Source organism: Gopherus evgoodei, chromosome 3, assembly GCF_007399415.2.
Source record: "Gopherus evgoodei ecotype Sinaloan lineage chromosome 3, rGopEvg1_v1.p, whole genome shotgun sequence".
Taxonomy (NCBI): Eukaryota; Metazoa; Chordata; order Testudines; family Testudinidae; genus Gopherus; species Gopherus evgoodei.
The window spans coordinates 77,029,329-77,053,814 of NC_044324.1; the positions used below are offsets into that span (position 1 = coordinate 77,029,329).

General features: G+C 41.4%; 1 protein-coding gene across 1 annotated transcript in view; it reads left to right on the forward strand.

Annotated features, from left to right (window-relative positions):
- The first annotated feature begins 6,440 nt into the window (after positions 1–6,440).
- ZNF292 (zinc finger protein 292) overlaps positions 6,441–24,486 on the forward strand; it is a 67,080-nt gene continuing 49,034 nt past the window's right edge. The window contains exon 1 of the mRNA XM_030555883.1: positions 6,441–6,767. Within this exon, the coding sequence (XP_030411743.1) occupies positions 6,606–6,767 (162 nt within the window). The 5' untranslated portion in view covers positions 6,441–6,605. The remainder of the gene's footprint in view (positions 6,768–24,486) is intronic.

Consider the following 24,486-nt stretch of genomic DNA (forward strand, 5'->3'; position numbering starts at 1 on the left):
TCTGCCTTGGTGGGTCCTGCACTTCTAGGCAGGTTTGCTTGCCTCAGAGATTCATAGCAGCCCTCAGTTTGGCTACTTTTGCTAGTGGCTCAAACCTGCCATCCACTCAGCTAACCTCATCACTAGCCAGCATGGGGGAAACAGAGAACAATCTCCACCGTCTCTGTGTCCCACCTAGTAGGTCAGGGACAGGCCAGATCCCATTCCAATTTATACCTTCCCTTCTGGTGTTTCTCACAGACCAGGTCAACTCCTCCTGTGCCCAATCAGGGGAGGAGGGGAACCCATGCCCACCCTCTACACCAGGTTCCAGTCCAGGGCCCTCTGGAAAGCAGCTGCCTACAATGTTCCCTGCATCAGCTGCATGACAGCTATAACTCTCTCTGGGCTATTTCCCCAGCACCTTCTTTAGCCTCACTGCAGGATCTTCCTCCTGAAGCCCGATCATACTTGAACTCTTCACTCCTCCAGCAACACACCCGTATGAACTGATGGGAGGTCCTTTTTAAACCAGGTGTCCTGCTTAGCCTGCATGCCATAATTGAGTCTAGAAAGTTCTTAACTGGCTTCAGGTGTCTTGATTAGCTTGCCTGTCTTAATTGGTTCTAGCAGGTTCCTGATTGCTCTAGGGCAGCTCCTGCTCTGGTCACTCAGGGAACAGAAAATTGTTCATCCAGTGGCCAATATATTTGCCTTCAACCAGATTCCTGTACCCCACTGGTCTGGGTCCATCACAATATACAGTGATGGGGTCTAAATTAGCTGTTACCACTCAAGAAAGATCTTGGAGTCATTTTGGATAGTTCTCTGAAAACCTCCACTCAATATGCAGAGGCAGTCAAAAAAGCAAACAGAATGCTGGGAATAATTAAGAAAGGGGTAGATAATAAAACAGAAAATATCTTGTTGCCTCTGTAAAAATCCATAGTATGCCCATATCTTGAATACTGTGTGCAGATGTGGTGGCTCATCTCAAAAAAGATATATTGGAATTGGAAAGGGTTCAGAAAAAGGCAACAAAAATTATTAGGGGTATGGAACTGCTTCTGTATGCAGAGAGATTGATAAAACTGGAACTTTTCAGCTTGGAAAAGAGACGGATCAGGGGAGATATGATCGAGGTCTATAAAATCATGACTGGTATAGAGAAAGTAGATAAGGAAGTGTTGCTTACTACTTCTCATAACACAAGAATGAGGGGTCACCAAATGAAATTAATAGGCAGCAGGTTTAAAACAAAAAAGGAAGTATTTCTTCACAGAATGCACAGTCAACCTGTGGAACTCCTTGCTAGAGGATGTTGTAAAGGCCAAGACCATAACAGGGTTCCAAAAAAGAACTAGATAAATTCATGGAGGATAGATCCATCAATGGCTATTAGCCAGGATGGGCAGGAATGGTGTCCCTAGCCTCTGTTTGCCAGAAGCTGGGATTGAGTGACAGGATGGATCACCTGATTACCTGTTCTGTTCATTCTCTCTGGAGCACCTGGCACTGGCCAATGTCGGAAGACAGGATACTGGACTAGATGGACCTTTGGTCTGACCGAGTAGGGCCATTCTTATGTTAACTTTAGGAAGGTAAATGTGATAACCACATTTAATACATATCCTAGGTGCCAAGTTGATGAGTTATTAGAACTGTATTATCTTTCCACTGTACTCCCATCTCCCTATTCCTTGGACAGGGAATAATGTGTAACCACCCCAGCCTAATTCCTGCCCCAACATTCCTCTTTCCGCAGGCCCAGCACCCTCCTCCTGCACAGATCCCTGGACCAGATAAAAATTCTTCATGAAGTCCAAAATGTGGGGAGAGGACACAGATCCCCTCTTCTGCACAGTTTGGGTGATTTGCACATGGAGGAGACAACATGAGGATCTGAGAGCATGATCTCACTACATACACCTCTTTTTCTTTTTTTAAGGGATAGTTTCATAGACTTAAATATAGAAAAAGATTTTGGATAGGGACAAAAATGATGGGACCTTGATCTGGATTAGGGTAACTAGATGATACCATAATACAAATAAATAATAAATTAATAAAAAGCTCTAAATAAATAGGATATTTTAATATATATACTACTTATACAACATATTCCTGTACTGCATTCACATTTTTTCACTTTGAGCTCATATCTCATTACTGTCAACTGTCCTCACCGGATCCTCTGTATTACTGCTTTCTAGCAATAATCTCCCATCTATTTTGTCTGATAATAATTGTCACGTTTATTATGGCATAGTGTTGGGAGTCACATGACAGTGCTATTAAAGAAATCCTACAAATTCTCTTTAACGATCAATATAAGCAACTAAATCTTCAAAAATGTTTATTGTTGGTTGTGGAGCAATTCTTTTTAGAAACTGTGCATATCACAAGAAAAGTGGGTCTTGAATATCTACTCATTTACAGAGCTGCTGTTGCCTACACAATATACCTATACAATCAGAGAAAGATACTACATTGTGACAAAATATTATGAGCTAGATTCTCAGCTGGCATAAACTGGCATAATTTAATTGAAGTTAACAAACCTACACTGATTTAAACCAAATTAGGATCTAACCCTAGAGCGTAATGTTGCATTCATCCAAATGTTGCATTCAGAGTGTCAGGATCATTCTTTTTTCATTTTTTTGAAGATGAGTACATTTGTTTTTACCTAGTACACTGATACCTCAATTTTCCATAAGCAGTTATCAGTGGTTTGGCAAGCTTATTCTCTAGAATTCATATTGTCAGAGCTGCTGATTTGTATACATTAAAATTTGCAATCTACTTCTTTGGTCTTCTTTTCTTTTTAGTTGTCCCAATTATGACACAGGCCAACCTCAAAAATCCCAAAACTGCTAAGAAAATAATACTGCAACTTTTAATGATCCAGCTAAATGGAAGGTACGATGAGACCAAAAAAACTATACAAACCCCGACTACAGTTAATTTGAGTTTTATTACATTGCTCATGCCTAATAGGGTTGCCACAACTCACAATTCAACAGTGAGTCCTGTGCTTTTGAGCAATATGTTGCTCATGTTTGACAAGAAAATGTATTTCTTCCCCCCACAAGTTTTCTTCCGTGTTGCTTTCTTCCACTCAGTGATGTAGCAACAATATGAAATTTATCAGAATCATGCTGGTTGACTGATATGTAACATCCAGCTTTTCAGGAATCTGATATGTTGAATGTTACCATATGAACATGAGGCAGAATGGAGCACTAAGAAAAAGCTACATATGGGTGCAGACAATATAGAAACTAAGGCCAATCTTTCAGATGCTTAAACTCAAACTTAACTTTACTCATGTTAATAGTTCCACTGAACTCAGCTACTCGTGTGCAAGATTAACCATGTGCATAAATGAAGGATTAGGGTCTAAAAGCCTGTGAGACTGAAATAACTGCACAGGAGATGCGGAATTGCTCCTCTTTCTAAGTTCACTGTGGATTTAAAAAAAAAACTTGCTGGGAATCGCAGCTTTTTCTTTCAAAAAAGATTAAATGGATTTGTGTGTACAAGCTGGGAGAAACAGAAATATTAACTGAAAGCCACAGTCCGAACAGAACACTTAAAATACAAAGAAAATTAGTTCTACTTTGTCTGCAATTTTTTTCTTCTGTATCTTTTATTATTCAGTGCTTAGACAATTATATGCTGTTTTCTTTTTCTGGCATGTAGTATATAATGCTCTAATATAAAGGTAGAGCATTCTGTAAAATTCAAATTACACTTGACAAAATTAACAGTTTTCACACAAGAATATAACATATCTGACAGAAATATGACCATCACTCCATTCTGGTCCATAGAATATTTAAAAATTGGTGGATGTGGCATGTATGTGTGTTTGCATAAGAGAGACAGAGAAACGAATTAGGCGAGTAGGACAGAGAATTCTGTAATTGGTGGGAAACAGCAACTAGTGAGTATATAGCTGATGATAGTGTAACAGGACCACTGCCTAACCCTAAGGGTTGGGATCACTGATTTTGGAACCTGGCTTAAAGGAGCAATGTTCCAGCTTTCTGTAGCCTTGCACAGATAGAAATAAAACAATCTCAGGACAGGCTTCCGTCAGCCTGATCTAAAGGAGAGCAAAACAAACTCAACTCTAAAGTTTCTCAGAACTAACATGTTGTTTTGTAAAAGCAAGACAGTAGATTTTCCAGTTTCTCCTTGCTCCCTGGCCTGGGCTCAACTCAGAGAAAACCCCTGGGAAAGGAGGAAACAAAACAGCAACACAGAACAAGGATGGGATAAGAATCTGAAATTGACTAACGTGGTTCCACCCCTAAGTGAAAATAATTATAAATAGCAAAATAAATAATTGCAGAGAATTATCCAGTGAAGCACTCCAGGGGGAAATATTTGGACTAATACTGATGCATGAATAACTTAGTAGAAATACCAAATGTCACACTGTGTAGGCAGATGTTTCTAGTGTTTGCTTCTTTCTGTTAATATTGAAGTTGCGGGTGGTGGGTAGTCACTTTTGGTTAAAAAGATGTATCAGTGTGCCTGATTCCCAGGGAGCTGCACAATTGTTTGATTTTTCTGGTACTGTGTTGAGGCTGAGATGTGCAAAGATGGAACTGGAGAGGTGTGCTCCTGAATATGTTAGAAGACAGTGAGAAGTGGGTTTTTCATTTAGAAATAAAATAAATAGAGAAATAGAATACTTAAAAGGAATTGGGCCCTAGTGGTGGACAGGATGTTTGCCTGTTCTGTGAAGCTGGAGACATACTCGTCTAACATGAATAGTTTGGCCAGAGACTGAGGCTTTCACTGAATTTTCTAGGCTCTCAGATCTACCTCTACAATCTCGCCTTTTCAATGCTGCCACTGTGAAAGTCTCCACCTCCAGACCCATCATTTGTGCAGTCTCTCAAGGATCAATTTTCTTTCTGATCTTAGTCAACATGTACATGCAGCCACTAAGGAGAACTGGTAAGACAACACAGACTCAAATGCTAACAATGTGCACAGGACACATACTGTAGCTCTATTTTTCCTTCATTGCACAGGATAACACAACTGTCACCAAACTGGTGCAGTGCTTGGCCAAGATCAGCCCATGAGTGAACAACAGCTTGGGGGAGCATAGGGAAGCACTTTGAGGGGCTTGTAGATACAGAGCGGTTTCCTTGGGTTGAAAATACATACCCATAATTGGTTAAATCAATCCATAGTTTAGGTGTGTTCCTGAACTCCTTCCATGAGTAACACCATCCCTACCATCTCTGGTTAGATAGTAGGTTTCATCACTTCCTGACAGATGGTGACCAGACTTCAGTAATACACATCTTCATCACCTCCTGGATGAACTATACCAATGCAACATCCACAGACACAAAGCCATCAGCTCTTAGGAAACTCCAACACAGCAGCACATCTCCTCTGCAGCATGGATTACTAGGAGAAAATTAACCCTGCCCATGCCTCTTTATACTGGCTTCCCATAGGGTATTAAGTCAAATTCAAGGTCTCAGTCCTTATCTTCAAAGCACTTAATTGTCTGGAGCCAGGATACCTAAAAGATCTCCTGAGATGAGAACTGTGGTCAACAACTCCACTTCTAAGGCACACTGGAGCTGATCACCATAATGGTAATGCTCATTGAAGCATGAGATGGTACTGTTTTGGGAGCTGACTCAAGGCTGTGGAATGAACTTCCACAGGATACAAGAACCAACTCAGAGGGCTGTTCTAAGTACAATGTGTGTTTTTTGCCTTCAATAAAAAAACACATATAGCACAGCAGTGATAAACTAGATAAAAAATACTTTAAATAAACCCACAAAATTCTCCCCCAGGGACAGAGAGTCACACATAACAAAAGTTAGTCATGTCACCCAGCGCTGTTCAGAGGGTGCCCAGTTACCACACTGGTGAAGACGGCATAAGTAGCAGAATAGAATAGAAAGACTCTGATGAAGTCTGTTTAGGGAAACTGCAAAGAAATTGGTTATTGAGGATCCTAAAACAAAGGAAGAATAGACAAATGGGGAATGTCTTGACAGACTGCAAAGAAATCTTATCAGTCTCCCTTTCCTGCCCCTCACTGTGGAGACTGGGGGGAGGCAGCTGTTCAGACTCAGGGAGTCCTTGAGTCCAGCTTCATTTGTTTTATGCCTCCCACGTAGCAGTGGTGCCAAGAATGGCACTGAGGTTTCCTGGCCATTCTGACCCGGGCCTCTAAGCCAAGCTGCTCTGAAACGGGAGGCTCCGCAGCAGCCTAGATCAGCGCCAGGCTCCTTCCTCGCCTGCCCACCAGCACGTCACGTGACCCAGGGCACTGCAAAGGCAGCTAGACAGGCCTAAGCTTCGTCTTCTTTATTTGCCGCCAAAAAGCCATCCGAGAAGGATCGCGTGGCGGCGACGCAGCTCCTGTCCCATGGGCGCACGCCATAGCGTCACGTGACACAGCGGCCACTCCTCCCAACCACGGCCTTCGGCAGCGGGCGAGGGAGCGCGCGCTCCATCTTCTCCTCCGCACGTGACCCCTCCCCGGAACGTGGCATTGTGTAATCACGTGACCCGAGCGGCGAAGGACGGGGGCGAGGGAGGGGGTTGCGTACGCGACGGAGCGGGGTGCGAAGATGGCGGATGAGGAGGCCGAGCAGGAGAGCGGTAACCTCGGCGGCGGCCTCCTGGAGCTGCAGCGCCTGCGGGAGCGGCTGCTGGAGCTGGAGAGCGGGCTCCGGGAGAGCACGGAGCCGGCCGTGGAGGCGGCCACCGAGTACTGTCAGCAGCTGTGCCAGGTCAGGCCGCCTCCCGCCCTCTCCCCCGTGTGTGTGTGTGTGTGTGTGTGTGGAGAGAGAGCGCGAGCTGGGGGCGGGAGCAGCGCCGCCCCCGCCGCGCGCAGGAGGAGGCAGCGGCTCGGCGGCGGTTACTCCCGCTCGGAGTTGGCCCCGGCCCGCGCCAGCCGGGGCCGTGGTGTAGCGGGGAGGCTGCTGCTCATTGTAGGCTCGGATTAGGCGGCCCGCCCCCCGCAGTGGGAGCTGCTCCTGGCCCTTAATCCCGCCCGCCCGTGTCTCGCGGTCTCTGGGCCCCTTTGTTGTGCTTTGCGGGCTGGTGTCGCCTCGGCTCTGCAGGGCCTTTGTTCCTGGCGGCGGCGCTAGAGGCCCTGGGAGCAGGGCGGCGAGGGCCTCCCCTCCCCCCGGCAGGGCTCGCGAGCCTGGGGGAGGAGCTGAGATTCCGTTCCGCGGCCCTGTTTACACTCCGCGCGCGCTGCGGAGTGCGGGGCCCCCGTGCTGAGAGTCCGGCACCGCCCTGGGGCTTCCGTTGTTGTCCGCCGCCGTTGGGTCTGCCTCGCCCGGGGGAGAAGGGTGCGCTCGGCCTTCTGTGAGGCGTGGGGGCTGCGCTGCTCCCCTGCTTCCTCACGCCCAACGGACTCACTTTGCAGTGACGGGCTGGGGCACTGTCGGCGCCCTGTTGTCACTATTACCATCGCTATCTAATTGGTGCAGGAAAAGCCCTTTCCGTGGTTTAACTCTACAGTTATAATAGTCCCCTGTCTCCTGTAAGATACTGTGTAAATCATACTGAATAATTCACTTTTCTTCTTTCCCTTCTCAGCTAAAGAGTAAAAATATTTGTTCAGCTAAACTATAAAATGTTCTTAAACTGTTAGGCACCAGAAACCTACAAAAAATGCTTGTCTGCAGAATTCTTGCAGGATAAAGAACTTCCAGTTCCAGTGAGAGCTTTTTACATACACAGCCCCATCCACTATAGTGTGTGTAAATTTCTAAACTCTAGGTCTCCCCTGCCCTGCAAAAATTCCACGTTTTCTTTGCTTTTTTTCCCTACTCCTTTTAACATATTAGTATCGGCTATCACTGAAAAATATAGAGATACATTTTAAAGTTAATTGTGCCTACTACTAAAAGGTTGCATCAGTTGTGATGGCCCTACGGAAGGCAAGGATCAGATTCATAATGCCAGTCGGTGAAAAGCACTATGATTCAATGTTACTTTAAACAACTAAATTTGAAGATGCTGAAGTCTTTGCAAGTGCCAATGAAACAGATTTTTTTTTTTAATCTGTAACATAGCTTTTCAGCATCTAAGCAATACATTTCTCATCTCTTTATCTAATGTTGAACCCTAAACATGTAGTGCCCACAATCCTGCTGATGCCTAAATGTGTAGTGCTCTCTGTTGTGGAGTTACTTCATATTAATGGTTATGGTTCAAATAGTAAGTTTGGCTATATGCATTCGGTGACAGTGGTTGTTAATGCTGTTGTAGAAAATCTGCATCACTGCAAGTCTCCCCATGGAATCCATATTTTTAGTGATACTTCAAAGATAACTTCTGCCTTGATTTTTAAAGACAGTTGGTTATATATGCAAAAAAATTAGAAAATTTTACAGCATATTCAAAACTTGCAACCTTAATTCTATGCAAAGTCTGAAAAGCAGTCCTGAAGAAATGTTTTGGCTATCACAGTACAATTAACTGTGCATGGAAAATGCAAGAGAATGTCACGATTAAAAACTATAATATGAAAACTTTTGTTCTGTTTTGTTAGAGAATGATAGTTGAATTGGAACAACTAGGCAGAGTTGAACAAATGTGTAGATAATGTCAGTCTTTATGAGGCGGGTAGCACTAATTGTGATGAACTATATCAAGCTTAAGAAATTGTAGGTGTTAGAACACCAGTTGAGAAATAAATGTACCTTTATGCTTCTTGGAGTAAAGTGTAGCTATAAAATGTGCTTTAATTCATCAGTAAATTCTGAGGTTCCAAGCTGAATAAGGGATTTAGCCACTCTAGTTATGTTAACTTCAGTAGAGGTTGATTAACTGAGCCCTTAGCTGATTTGAAAATTCCATTCTGGTATACATCCTTCAGCTATGTATTGTAAGTCTTAAAAATACATTTGCTTGTACCCGGAAAAAATAGGATAGCTTTATTTCAGAGTTCTTACTTATCCTGTAAGAGTGAAACAAAGTATAAATTCAGTGTTGTAGTTTCATACAGTTTTCATTATACGTGTAAGGTAAACATTTTTGTGTATTCAATTTTCATTGTTGCATACACTTCACATGTTTTAATCATTCTTAGAAAAACATTTGTGGGATATTAGGCTGTACCTTATTATTCTGCATAGTTCCCAGAAAAGTGCAGTTACTTTATACTATCGCTGTATAGCTGGTGTAATGGGATTCAGTTTTATTCTCATTGATTCCATATCAATATTTGTTCAAATTTGCATGTTAAGTGACTTTCTTAATTGCAACTCAGTGTCTAAAAGACATGCTGTATTTCTTTGGCTTCTGAACAAAGATACTGAAATTAAGATTTAGTAATGGACTTGAAAGACAGACTAGGTACTTGCTTTCTAAGAACTAAACCTAATAGCAAGAGGCCTAGTCTCAACAGGCTGTTACATGTGGAAGTCCAACTGTAACTACAGTTTCTGAGAAGAGGTAGGTGTACTGGGGTACCTACCAAGTTGCTGCCTCTGCCTATGGCTTGCAGACTCCATCTTTCATGTCTGTCTCTGGCTAATTGTTGTTTAAATTTGAAGCCCCTCAAGCATCTCTCTCTGAGCCTGTGGGTTGGTGGATAGGAAAGCTGTTTCTACTTCTCCAGCTTCTCCTTTTAGGAACATAGGAATTGCCATATCACATCAGGCCAGTGGTCGTTCTAGTCTAATATCATGGGCCTGGCAGTAGTCAGTGCCAGGTTATTTAGAAGAAGGTGTAAGAAAAGGTATGGAACAACCAGGCTATGGGGAAGCTTTTCTGATCTTTGACAATTAGAGGCTGACTTATGCTCTTTTTATGAAATGAAACTGTAGATGTTTTCATCCATATAAATATGCTTATTTTATCCTCTAGCTGGATCTACTTCCAGCTACAGTGCATGCTTCTGTTGCTGGTCATACACTTCACAAGCACCAGGAAAGTTATACTGACAAGATCTTGTCCTCTCACTGCTGCTTGCAGGGTCTGAATATTAGTAGTAAAAGTGACTAGTCCCTTGTCACTTACACTAAGCAGACTACTCAGGCAGTTTGGTAAAGCTGTGACCAGCAGCAGAGGCAGTAGAGTGATCTGTATGCAGACTCAGGAAGACAGATCTGTGTTGGTTCACATTTTTGAAGGTTATCTTCAGTGTCGAGAAACTTTAATTTTTTTTAATGAAAACAAAGATTCTGCAGTAATTGATGGCTTAGAATGGACAACTCTCCAGAGAAACTGCCCTCTTTGCCACTGATTAATATTTTAAAACTTTGATTTGATAATTTTGATATTTAGTTTAAAAAAAAAAATCAACTTGCTCTCCTGTAACGGTGTAGAGCCAATACAGCACTGACCAGTCTGCCAGAACTCTAAGGCAGACCCTTAACATATTGCATATTAACTACTATAATCTCCTCCTCTTAGGCATTGACTACTGTAACCTTGCATCCATTAGGTCAGTTGAAAATAGGGCTGCCATATTCTCTCTTACAACTTCCTCCCCTCATCCATCTGCTGATTTCTTCCTACTGCATCAGATATAAATTTCTTGTCCTTGCTTTTAATGTCCTTTGCTGTTTAGCTCCACTCTACCTATCAGGCTTGTTATTGCCTTCACTCTACTAATAGCCAGCCTTAATCTTACCAACTAGTCCACTTCTCCTACACCTTATTTCTCCTATGTTGCCCCTTTTGTGTGGTATAAAGCTCCTTCAGATCTCTTGTAAGAGTCTCTTCTGCTGCGCTGCCTACAGAACATTGCCAGCTTGTTAACAGTTCGGCAAATAGGGAGCTAAATTGTGTATAGTCAATTTCTGAAAACTTGCTGCATACCCACATCTTTTTATCCCGTCTGCCTGTTGTGTCTTGTCACAGTGGCTTTGTTTATACTGGGAAAATGCATTTTTAGAAAACATTAACAAAAAGCATATAGCTAGTAAAATGCTAAACATGATTTCTGTTTAGTGTGGACGAGAACAGTGGTTTGTTTGTTTTTTTAAGTTAGCTAGTTGTGATTACCCTGAGAGGCTCCCTAGCGTTGATAGCATAGTTGCAAAATCATTAAAGTAGGATTAGAAGAGCCAGTGAATGAGGTTTTTTTAAGTATAGTTAGTCAGAAAAAGATCTGTTAATATAATGAGCTTTTCCAACATACCTGCTCCCTCTGCATATTTTGAGTCATATCTGCTTGCTTTAAAAACAATAACTTTAGATATTAGTAGACAACAGTTGTGCCTCGAGGTCTCAGTCAGGGACTGGGAACCCACTGTGCTAGGTACTGTGTAAACCCATAACAGAGTATCCCTGTCCCAAGAATTTAGAAATCTAAGTTAGATATTGGTTATATTGGGAAAATGCATCATGTTAGAAACACGTTAGCTGGTTAGGGTTAACCACAGCCAGCTAGCATGACCTTAAATATTACTGGCCTTGTTCACACTAACAGTAATGTTTAACATATTCCTTTGGAAATGGTCCCTGATTGGGACCACTGGGCAGTACTACAATATTATTAGTAATAAAGACTTTATTCATTAAAGTAAGCAAATGTGACTTGGAAAATACGCGCACGCACACGCGCACACACACGCGTACACACACGCACACACACAGAGCACAAGTTTTGTTAAGTAAACATGCTGCTGACCATAACTAAAAAAGACCCCAGTTAACTTGCTATTCTAATCATACTTTAATGTCTTTCCATTATGCTATCAAATCTGTTTCTGCCCTTAATAGCAATTTGTTATTCAAATATATATATGTCAGCATTCACAAAAAGTATCCTCAAGTTTTGCTATACCTAATAGTTTATCCATACATTCCTTATATAAGCTATATGCTATACCATACCATATGCTATACCATACTAAGGCAAGACTTGCACTTGACCTCCATCTGATCTTGCTTGTGCCAGGTAGATTTTGTGTGGCTTACTGGCATTGTTTTCCAGTTATTTGCAAACTTATCCACAGGGAACAGACTAAAATAACATTTCACATCTGGGCCAGAACAATCCAAATAACCTTTTTGGCTAGTGCCCAATGTCTAACTGATGGCATTCTCTTCCCATCCTCTTCAGTATTCTATCTCTCCGTACAAACAAAGTTCAGTTCTGCAGCACCGTTCTTTCTTGGGTGGGGGAGAATCCAGAGCTCCAATTCTATATGAAACGTCCAAGCATTGCTTCTGTGAAACTGGGATCACCTGTGGGAGTCCATATATTATAACATCACGATTCCTCAGACTGGCATCAGTGGTGTAAACATTCGTGGATGCCTGTGTGACAAACTGGAGAGCACAGAGAGCCCACACAAACCTATTTGGGGAAATGGTCTGCCTCAGAAAGGAGGATGAAAGTGATCTGGGAGTTACCTGGGAAAACAATATCTTTGGTTAAACTAATTGAAAACTCAAGAAGGTGAGACAGTTGGACAACAATAGTCTACATAAATTGAGGTTGAGGTAGGATACTCAAAGCACAGATCTTGAAACAAAAACTCTCTCTCTGAAAATGGGCTAAACAACGAACGTTCTTGGTAAACTGTAAATTCTTTGGGTAAAGACTGTGTTTTATACAGTATCTAGCACACGGGGGCCCTGATTTGGATTGGAACTTCTGAGCACCATTGTAATACAAATAAATAATAGCTGCTTACATATAGGGCAAACTCAACATTGCAGTCTGGTGGCAGTCAACATACGTTTTCCCTCAAGAGTAGGAAGAGAATCAGCAAATGAGCACAGATCAGTTTGCTTCAGTCAGCAATAAAAACCAGATATTTAAATGTCAGATTATGGGAAAAGAAAGCATGGAAAATGTACATTGTCATTTAAATGTTGTGACCACTTAGTGCATTCCTTCCCCCTCCCTGATCAGGTAGCCTTAAAAAATCAAGCTGGATGGGATCAGAATATTTCTGTGGCAATGCCTTGTAAGTTTTTTGTTCGTCTGACTCTTAAAGATGTCAGCTTGCTTCCTTGGATTTTACATTCTTGACAGGATTCTGACTCAAGATCCAATCAGATGCAGGAATCCTATGAAATTCAGACTAGAATCAAAGATCCTTAACTTTCCAAAATTTAGAATTTGTAGACTTTTCTCATTCCATAAGAATACGACTTACCTTCAGAAATGGTGCTGCAAGCATGGGCTAATTTCTCAAACTACGCTGCAACTTCTTTGACAGTTTTTTATTAAAGACTTCTGTATAAGCTCCTTGCATGGTTACAGAACAGCTCATAGGACTCCTAAGCTCCCTGGAAAGAAGGGTACCCTAGCATCACATCCTCATGTCATCAGCTTCACATAAGCTATGTCTATACTAGCTCTTTTGCTGTTAAAACTTTTGTCGGTCAGAGGTGTGGGGGGTGGTTTAATTATGCTGATGGGAGAGCTCTCTCCCATCATCATAGAGTGGCTATATGGGAGACCTTTCAGTGGCATAGTTGTGTTGCTGTAAGGTCTCTAATGTAGACATAGCCTAAAGCAGTGGTCAAACTCCACCTGCAAACTAAAGTCCTAGTTAGCAGCTAAAACTTGACTTTAGTGTAGGTCATATGAACCAACCTTTGAACCAATGTCTACCATTTTCCTGTTACGTTTTTGGCCATCATATGTTAAGAGTAGTTTGTTATACACTGTCCATCAAAGAACCATTATGTGGCTTTTTGTTTCCTCACAAAGTGGTCAGACTGTACCAGAACTCTTCACGTTAACAAAGACATCTCCTTAACACCTTTATTTCTGAAATGCTCTGACCCTAGTGTTCAAAATACATTGCCTAGATGTGAGAGGAATGATCAGTAGGGCTGTCAAGCAATTGAAAAAATAATTGCAATTGCACGATTAAAAAAATTAATTGCATTTAATCGCACTGTTAATAGTAGAATACCAATATTAAATATTTTTTGGTTTTTCTATCTTTTCAAATATATTGATTTCAATTACAACACAGAATACAAAGTGTACAGTGCTCACTTTATATTTTTTATTACAAGTACTTGCACTGTTAAACAAAAGAATAATATTTTTCAGTTCACCTAATACAAGTACTGTAGTGCAATCTCTGTCATGAAAGAACTTACAAATGTAGAATTGTTTAAAAAAAACTGCATTCAAAAATAAAACTATCTAAAATTTTAGTCTGCAAGTCCAGTCAGTCCTACTTCTTCAGCCAGTTGCTCAGAAAAACAAGTTTTTTTACATTTTATGGGAAATAATGCTGCCCACTTATTTACAGTGTCCCTTGAAAGTGAGGACAGGCATTTGCATGGCACTTTCGTAGCCTGCATCGCAAGATATTTACGTGCCAGATGTGCTAAAGATTCAGATGTCCATTCATGCTTCAACTACCATTCCAGGGGACAAGCATCTATGCTGATGATGGATTCTGCTCAATAACCATCCAAAGCAGTGCAGATCGACACATGAAATACATTGCAAAATGCGGATAAAACAGCAAGAACACATGCAGTTCTCCCTCAAGGAGTTCAGTGACTAATGTAATTTAAAAAAAAAAAAAGCATTAAATGAGCATCATCAGTATGGAAGCATGTCCTCTGGAATGGTGGCTGAAGATGAATGGGAATACATGAGCTCAGATCAAGTGCATATCTGGCACATAAATACCTTGTAATGCCGGCTACAGAAGTGCCATGCAAATGCCTGTTCTCACTTTCAGGGGACATTGTAAATATGTGGGGAGCATTATCTCCCGTAAAGCAGTATACACACTCAATATTTACTATTGTACACAGCGATGATGACTGTGAAGCTTGGTTGAGGTGGTGAAGTCAGAGGGTGGGATATTTCCCAGGGAATGCCTTGCTGCTAAATGATCTAGCTTTTGGCTGAGCCCTTAAGGGTAACACGTTGTTAATGTAGCCTCATACTCTACAAGGTAGCACGAAGGGAGGGAGGGGAGATAGCATGGCAGACACAGAGACATACCCTGTGAGAGAGAGAGATACACATTGCCGCTTTAAGTATGCTGACCCCACTCTAAGTACACTGCCTTGTTAAGTAGATCAGCAAGTTGAGACAGTAGCTGCCCCCAGGAAGCTCCCTCTGTCCTGAGCCCTGTTGTGTCCCACCCCACCCCATGGAGATGGAATAAGTGGGGTGCAGGAGTGGCGGGGGAACACCCTGACATTAGTCACCCACTCTCAGAGAACTTAAGGGAGTGGAGAGCTGTCGGTCCACCCTAGTTCCAAGCCCCCACCAGCTAGCTCCAACGGGCTGCTCTTCCTGCAAGCAATGAACAAAGCAGGCAGCTGCCAAACAACGTTATCAGGGAGCATTGCACTACTTTAAACGAGTATGTTCCCTAATTGATCAGCAACACAACGAAACAGCATTAACCGGGGCAACTTTAAGTGAGGAGTTACTGTACACTTTGATTTCAGTTACAACACAGAATACAATATATATGAAAATGTAAATAAATAAATAAAAACCCAAAAATATTTAATTTCAATTGGTATTCTATTGTTTAACAGCGTCAATTGCAGTTTTAATCATAATTAATTTTTTAAGTTAATCGTGTGGGTTAACTGCGATTAATTGACAGCCTTAATTATCAGACATTACTTGGAAGAACAGAAGCATTTAGAAACATATATTTGCAGCATATGCACAAAAGTAAAAAGACAAGACACAATGCTATCCTATTAAGATTGGTCTGAGCCATTGTTATTGGAGCATACAGGAAATCAGGTAAAATTTGCTACTGCAATCTTACTCAAGATCAATTTCAGCTTCATGGGCAAAGAAAATAGAGCACTGTGGTAAATGGGCAGAGAATTTGGATAATGACCTTTTTGTTTGTTTTCACCAAAAAAGTTTATAGCAATTATATGTCTAACATAGTGAATGCCAGTGAAAATGAGGTATAGGATCAGAGGCTAAAATAGAGCAAGAACAAGTTAAAAATTACTTAGACAAGTTAGATGTCTTCAAGTAAATAGGGTCTGATGAAATACATCCTGGGATGCTCAAGGAGTTTACTGAGGAGATAGCTGAGCCATTAGCAGTTATCTTTGAAAAGTCATGGAAGACTGGAGAGATTCCAGAGGACTGGAAAAGGGTAAATATAGTGCCAAACTTAAAAAAGGATATAAGAACAACCTGGGGAAATGCTAACCAGTCAGCTTAACTTCAGTACCTGGAAAGATAATGCAGCAAATAGTTAAGCAATCAGTTTGCAAACACTTAGAAGATAATAAGGTGATAAGTACTAGTCTGCATGGATTTGTCAAGAACAAATCGTGTCAAACCAACCTAATGACTTTATTTGACAGGGTAACAAGCCTGATGGATGGGGGGTAAGTGGTGGATGTGATATACCTTGACCTTAGTATGGTTTTTGATGCTGTGTCACATGACCTTCTCATAAACAAACTAGGGAAATGCAACTAAGGCTATGGCTACACTGGCCCATTACAGCGTGACAACTTTCTTGCTCAGGGGGGTGGAAAAACGCCCCCCTGAGCGCAGCAGGTTACAGCGCTGTAAAGCGCCAGTGTAAACAGTGCCTTAGCACTGGGAGCCGGGCTCCCAGTGCTGTAAGCTAATCCCCTTGTGGAGGAGGAGTACCTGCAGCGCTGGGAGAGCTCACTTGCACTTCTAAGGGCTTCTGTGGGAGCGCTCCGCAGCAGTGCTTTCAAGTTTTGAGTATAGCCACGGCCCTAGATGGAGCTAATATAAGGTAGATGCATAAGTGGTTGGGAAAATGAGAACCCTTGGTAAGTACTTTCTGGAAACAGTCAAGCTGGAAGGGCATTGAGTGAGGTCCTGCAGAGATCAGTTCTAGGTCTGGTTCTTTTCAGTATCTTTATACCATTATCTAAATCATTGATGGAGAGTACACTTATAAAGTTTGTGGGCAATATCAAGCTGGGCGGGGTTGCAAGTGCTTTGGAGGATAGAATTAAAATTCAAAATGATCTGGACAAATAAATATATAGGAGAAATAAGTATATAGGATGAAATTCAGTAAGGACAAATGCAAAGTACTCCACTTATGAAGGAAGAATCACTTGCGTGCATACAAAATGGGAAATGACTGCCTAGGAAAGAGTACTGCAGAAAGGTATCTGAAGGTCATAGTGGATCACAAGCTAAATATGAACCAAGAGTAACACTGTTGCAAAAAAATACAAACATCATTCTGGAATGTATTAGCCGGAGTGTTGTAAACAAGCCACGAGAAGTTCTTCCACTCTACGCTGCCCTGATTAGGCTTCAGCTGGAGCCTAGTGTCCATTTAAGGGCACCACGTTTCAGGAAAGATGTGGGCAATTGGAGAAAGTCTAGAGGCGAGCAGCCAAAGATGATTAAAGGTCTAGAAAACATGACGTATGAAGGAAGATTGAAAATAATGGTTCAGTCAGGAAAAAAGAAGATTGGGATGGGGACCATGAGAAGTTTTCAAGTACATAGAATGTTGCTACAAGGAGAAGGGAGGAAAAATTGTTCTCTAACTTCTGAGGATAGGACAAGATACAATGGGCTTAAATTGCAGCAAGGGCAGTTCACATGGGACATGAGGAAAAACTTGCCAACTATCAGGGTGGTTAAACATGGCAATAAATTGCCTAAGGAGGTTATGGAATCTCCATCATGGCAGATTTTTAAGAGCAAGTTAGACAACTATTGATCAGGGGTGATCTAGATAATACTTACTCCTGCCTTGAGTGCAGGGGACTGAACTACATGACTTCTCGAAGTCACTTCCAGTTCTACAATTCTGTGATTCCTCCACTTCTTTTCTAAGGCATTTTGAACTCTGTATCTTGTTTGTGGATGTAGGTTCTCATCACTAGATTCTGCTGTCTCTTCATTTCTTCACATTCTCTTCTCTGTCCCCACAACTCTGTCCTAGAAGTTATATTTCTGGTTTGATGGATTCCCTATGTGTGTGAGACAATTCCTTGCTATAATACATTTGTCAGTCGGGAGAACCATTTCTTTCTTAGCATTCATGGTCAGTCTTGCTTGATTATTTAAATTGGTCAGTCTGGGCTTTGCACAGTCTCTTGCCCTCATAGGAAGATTCATTTAAAGCCAAAAGCTTCTGGCAGAGCTGCTTCCATGACTGCTAATAGGTGTGGTTGCATGAAGTCGTCTTTGATTGTTGATCTAATGGATTTACTATTATGAAAACTTTGATTTTAGTAGAACAAAATTATCCTATGTGAGGTGTTTCAGCGACAGGCAGCACTCCACATTCATTCAACTTTTCAGAAACCCACCCCTCCACTTCTCACGTCTGTCCTCTATGTTGCAGACAGCAGTTGTATTCTTGTAAAAATCACTTTGTAGTACTTGCAGCACCAAAAGAATGATATGGGCTTGAGGGGAAAGTGTCACCTAAGAATGGAATCAAACAGGACTCTTTTGATCCATTATGCTTCAAAATGATGGAGAGAATCAAGAGAGCATGATGAATAGACAAATCTTAAAACAAGTATACTAATTCCCAAAAGTAGGCTAATTCAAAAATATATTTAGTGTACCTAACAATTGAAATAAATTAAAATAGGAGATTAAGGCTTCTCAGTTCTTGTGGTCAGTATCTGATCTCAGTGCTGTGTGAAGACAAGCTTTGTGTTATCTGGTGATGACAGAGTGCAGCATCAGGAAGAGAAGAGAAGAAATGTATCACCATGCAAGCTCATAGGCCAGCCAAGTAGAAGTGTGTGTGCGCACGTGCAGGGTTGAGCTGACAAGAAGCAAAATAATCTTGGAGGGGGGAGAAAGGGGGGATGTTCCATGGAAAATTTTGAAATGCCTATGTAACTTCCCATATGCCAGAGATTTTAAAGTATGCTGTTATCTTGAGAAGTGATCTCTTTTTACAAATAAAGAAGAAAACCCCAAAGTGGTTCCATGTTCATTCTTACTGATTAAAAACTTGTAAGTGAAATTGTCGTCATCTCACTGTCAACACTGTAGCCTCAAGCTGGGCTCTTTCCATCTTGTACATCATCAACCATAATAAAGGTTTGCAGGTTCAGTTATGTCCTTTAGTGACACCTTACCTTACAACCTCACTGTCTTCAGATTATGCCTTTTTTGTGATGCTTTCCATGCAACCATCATAATGTAACTACTGATGGACGGTTGCATACAAAATAACAATAATATCCCTGTGTCCCATATATTTGCTTTTTAAAGGAAGGAATTGAGACACAGAGAAAGTGTTTTGCCTAAGCTACATATGAGTGAGTCAGGAACAGAGGGCTCCTGGATCCCAAGAGATCAAGGTTCTGTTACCTATTGTATGCATTAATAAATGGACCGTGTTTATTACTAACAGTTCGATTAATCGTTTGCTGATGGAAGAGGTTATAAACTAGATTCAGATAATTGACAAGCTTTGGGGGAGATTATTTAAATGTAGGTGTTGGGGAACCTGATAGGTTATAGTTCGTAGTTAAACAAGGATCATTTCTCGAAGTCTAATACAAAGTCTCTTCCTCTAGTAAAGGATAAAGGAGAAATTGCAGCTGAGCTAGATGAGAAGGTTCAGATCATGGGAAAACTCCAGAAAAATAACGTGGTTTTAGAGTAGAGCTAAACAAAAATAGGAACACGTCCAAGAAAACTGACAGTTCAACCAAACCAATTCAAGATTGGCAGTGGATGAATTTAACATAATAGGTATTTCTGAAACACGGTAGAATTTCAAAAATCAATGAGATACTGTAACAGCTGGCTACAAACTCCCCAGAAGGGAAGATTAAGAAATAAGACTAGTGAAGGAGTCCCCAACGCAGTGCCCGCAGGCGCCAAGGCATCTATGTGCGCCCGCATACTGGCTGCCGGACAAGCATCCGCTGAAAAGCGCCGTCATCAAGAGGAATCGCATTCGGCGGTGACGCCTCTTGACGTTGCCACTTCTTGGGGCATTTCGATGGATGCTTATTCGCCAGCCACAGTCCTCGGTGGGTTGTCATTCAGTGTCCACCACCCGGAAAAGATTGGGGACCACTGGACTAGTGAGATGAAAACTTGAGAGATCCCCCAGTTGGAGTGGTATGGGTTCAAATTCCAAAGCATAAAGATACCAATATGTTTACACTACTGAACTGATAGGAAAAAAGATACTGAAAGTTAAGGAGATCAGAAGCACCTAAGTCTAACAATGCATGATTTCAGCTACTCATTTCTAAACAGAGATAATGTTGCAACACTATCAGGTTTAGGGAAGCAGGTTCTCAGCGCTTTAAAAAATTGCTGCTTAGAACAGTTAATTCTTGAGGGTGCAGAAACATTTCTTTGTCCTATTTCAGGCAAGATTAGATTCATGAAGTAACTCTAATTGGATCACCTAAGTAATAATAGAGTGTGCAATATGACTCTGTTCAACAGTGTCTGAGAGGAATGGTACAAAAAACAAGTACTGTGACACTCAAGTTCAGAAAGGGGGATTTAACCAAAATTCCTGCCTTGTATTCCTGACCAGCCTCAACCTAGACACTGGAAATTCTTTTAAACCCATCAACCTTCTGTATCACGCATTTCTAGTAAGTGTTTTAAACTCTCAAACCACCCAGAATGTTTGGCTCAAAGAGCAGTCCCCCCGTTCACTTTCCCGTAAATGGGAAGATTTAACATCTTGCCTCTTCCCTTCTGTGTACAGACCAAGAGACTCAATCCTCCCTCTCGTCATCTTTGTCTTTTACCATGATTCCCCCCAGTCCACATGCCTTGCTCTGGGAATGACAGCAGCCCTGATGCCAAAACTGTTTTCTTCCACTTCTGCTTCCATACTGTTTGAAATTCCCTTTCAAAACCCCAGTTCCCTGCTCTTCCACAGGTTCCATGTGACTATGGGCAAGTTTTTAGGGTGTTTCCACTGCAAACTAAATTGTAATTGTAATGCAGATAGGCATACCTGTGCTCGTTTTAATCTAGCTGGCGTGGATAACCGTAGTAGTGAAACTGTGGCAGCATGGGCATCAGCGTGGGCTAGCAACCAGAGTCCTATCCTGATGAGCTTGTACTGCAGAGTCAGCTCATGCTGCTAGGTCTTTATTGCTATATTTACCTGTGCTATCTATGTTAAAACTAGTGCAGTGAGCCTACTTGTGCTACCGTTGCACTTTAATTTGAAGTGTAGACATACCTTTAGTCTCCCTGTGCCTTAGTTCCCCATCTGAAAAATGAGGATAATAGTACCACCATAAAGAGATGATGTGAGGATAAACATGTTAATGGTTGTGGGATGGTCTCTTACAGAAAAAGATGATATAACTATGTAAGACACAGGAACATGAATGAGACTCTTCCCACTGCTTCAGGTTGAGCTACGTATAAGCATTTCTAGGATCAGAGCCTTAGTGTTTCCAGTGTAGTCTTTTGTATGGAATTTAAAACTTTAGCTGTGAATTGTTTAATAACCGTCATGAGCATTAATCGTTTTCTTGAGCCAGATGGTTGGTTGCACAGCATCTGCACAAACATCCTTATGCCACTGTCTGTTACCGCAGTCATGACATGGAACATATCTGCCATAGCAATCTTGGGTCTCTTCTGCGGAGATAATTTATTTTGTGACTGATTTAAGTAGTTGCCAGGCGTCAAAGTGAGATCACCAAATCCTTAGAATTGTAATTCCTTTTTTGAGATGTTTGAAGTTAGACCATTAGTCTGCTGTTATATCTTCTGGAACTGTTGAAATGAAAATCTAGCTAGTGAATATGCACAGTAACTAGGGCAGATGGACAGATTTATGAGGATTACCATCAAACAAAGCTAGAGAACTGCTATTCTTTATTTTCTGGGAAGAGTCAGGAGAGAGGAGTTAATGATTACTCTCACTGACTTTGCTTCCCTGTCTTTACCTGTAGTTTCCTCCACAAGTCGTAAGTGTTCTGTGAGTTTTATGAAAGACACTATGAAAAATAAAACTTTGTCATGGCTCCTAACATGAAATTGACAAGATCCAACAGCCATTGTAAGTAAACAGTGTCTACACAGACAGTGTGTGGCCCTAACTACACCAAGATAATTTTTATGCCTCTCATGGAGGTGGAGTTGTTGGTGTAGTAGGGCACTACCACTGGCAGGAGGAAGGCTGTAGTGTAAACAGTGACATAATTAGGTCAATGTAAGCTGTCTGTGGTGTGAACCATCCCTGAGAAAACAAATTGTATTGGTTGCAAAATGTTGAAACCCTTTTTTATTGGAGTTAAAATGTATCTTTATTCAAGAGTAGATAAATAAGCTGTACTGTTTCTTTTTAGTGTTAAAAGGCCTAATAGTTTCATCTGTTTGAAACTGCACCAGCAGGTATGTGTTTTTGTTTGTTTGTTTGTTTTTGTTTTTGGGGGGGGCGGGAGTTTACTACTGTATGAGTTAAAGGTGGAGCTTCAGCTTTTTTTTTTTTATAGTTGATGGTTTTTATCCGTTTGCATTTTTTATTTACTTTTGGGGGAAGGGTTTCCCTGGGATTGTTCCTTGCTTACCACTAACACTTTTAAAACCTTTATCATGGCAGACATCCCTGCAGCTAAAAGGGTTCTGTGTAAAGGGTAATTTTCTCCAGAGATCACAGTGCTGCCAGTCAATCAAATTATGAGGTGGTGTTCTTTCTTCCCTTATCAGGCTTCTTGTGCTGCTTCCACGAAACCCCTTCCTGCTGGATAGTAGACAGTGAGAATATAAGCATAGAACCTGGTTTCTTCTTGCCCAGTCCTTTAGGTTTTTGCCACGGGAAATTGTAACAGACTTTAGTTAAAGCGGTGCAGTTTTTGTGTCGACCAGGCCTAATTAGCCTTATGCAGCCTATCCCTAGCAAGGATTGCAGGAGCAGTGGATTTATGAGTGCTGTCTTACTCTGTTCAATGGAGGCTGTTGCGGCAGGACGGAGAGAGAATAGAAATTTTAAATATCTTTGCTGCTTCTTTCTTCCTTCTACTTTTCATCTCTGCCAGGCATTAAATGATTACCATCACACATAGTGTGGCCGTAGTAGAAGTAACAGAATGAAACTGGTCCATTTCACATTTGGGCTAGAGTATAGTACTGTGGGAGATGAGGGTAAAAAGGGAAATAAAATTAAAGGGGATTCAGTTGAAGTGGTAGAGAGAAACATACTGTTCAAGTGTAAGGTTGAGGTGTGTACCCCAGAAAGAGAAGTAGAAATACATCTCCTTTCCATGCTCTTTAAAGTGAACTGGGTGCACTGATAGTGGAGAGGTAGCAACATTATAGTTAAGGTTGAGATGAAAATTGCCGTTCCTCATGGGTCTGGGTCCAAAGTAGTGGTCCAAATTTGAGGTCATTTGAGCACGAGGTTCCCAAGATACAACCCCATTTAAAAAACAGACGAAAAAAAAAACTGGTGTCAAAATTTTATAGTTGTACAATTGGGTTTTTTTTTTGCACAGGTCTGAGGTTTGATCTGTTGTTCTTATCCTCCTAAAACTGCTATCTGCCCCCACAGGATTGGTCTCTGCTGATGTCCATCATCCACTGCCTTCAGGGAAGCAATATTTTAAAAGCTGTCCAGGGTAAAAGTTGGGTCTACAGTGTGGATCCAGCCAAATTGACAAGGCAGAGTGTCATTTATTTGCGTATGTGCAGCATGACTGGGGCCTTGTTGTGTGCCAGAATGTTTGCAGGCAGCCTTACATCAAAGTGAGTGGTTCAAGGTAACATGCTGTGGTTATTGAAACCCAGCAGCACCCAGGTACTGTGAGCTTGAGTCCTTTTCCTTGGCAGCTTTCTGAGAATGTGTATTGTATACATTTAGTTGCTGTCTGCTACATTCTGTGGGAGCTTCTTCTGGAAGTTTTACCCTGAGAGAAGTTCTGGTTTTAACAGTTGATATTTCAGAGCACTCTAAAATCCACATACATATTCAGATTTTTACCTTAAAACCATTATCAAGGACAATAACAATAATTAATAGAGGGAAGATTAAAGACAGCATTTGGGTATTGTAATCATGCTCTTATTGAATAGTGGTACTGAGTGTGATCAAAGAAAAGCAAGTTGTTGTGACTCTCAGAAAGTTGAAGGGATTGCTGAGCATCAGGAAACATACCAATAGAGAGGCCCATTCTAAGGACTGGCATAAGGTTGACATTAGCAGGTGGATCCAGGGTAATGTCATCAGTCAAAACAGCAGCTTATGTTTATCAAAGAAAAATAAGCACAGAAAACAAATTACAACTTCCTACAGCAATTCGTCCAGTCTACACAAACCAAGGGTTCACACCTGTCGATTTCACCTTTTGAAGTGCTATAATTTGGAGTGTGAACAAAATGTCAGAGTTGTAACAATTTTAGTTACATGGCTGACAATACTTCTGAAGTAAATATCTCACTGCTATTTTGGAGATGTCTCTTCCTTTATGGCATAAGCACATTATCAGTACTAATTTTTCTCCTGGTCAGCCTCCTTTTCAGATAGCATTGACAGGGCAAAGTTATGCTGATTAGTTGCAGTGCTCAGCTGTGATGTTTGACTAATTTGATCACTTTCT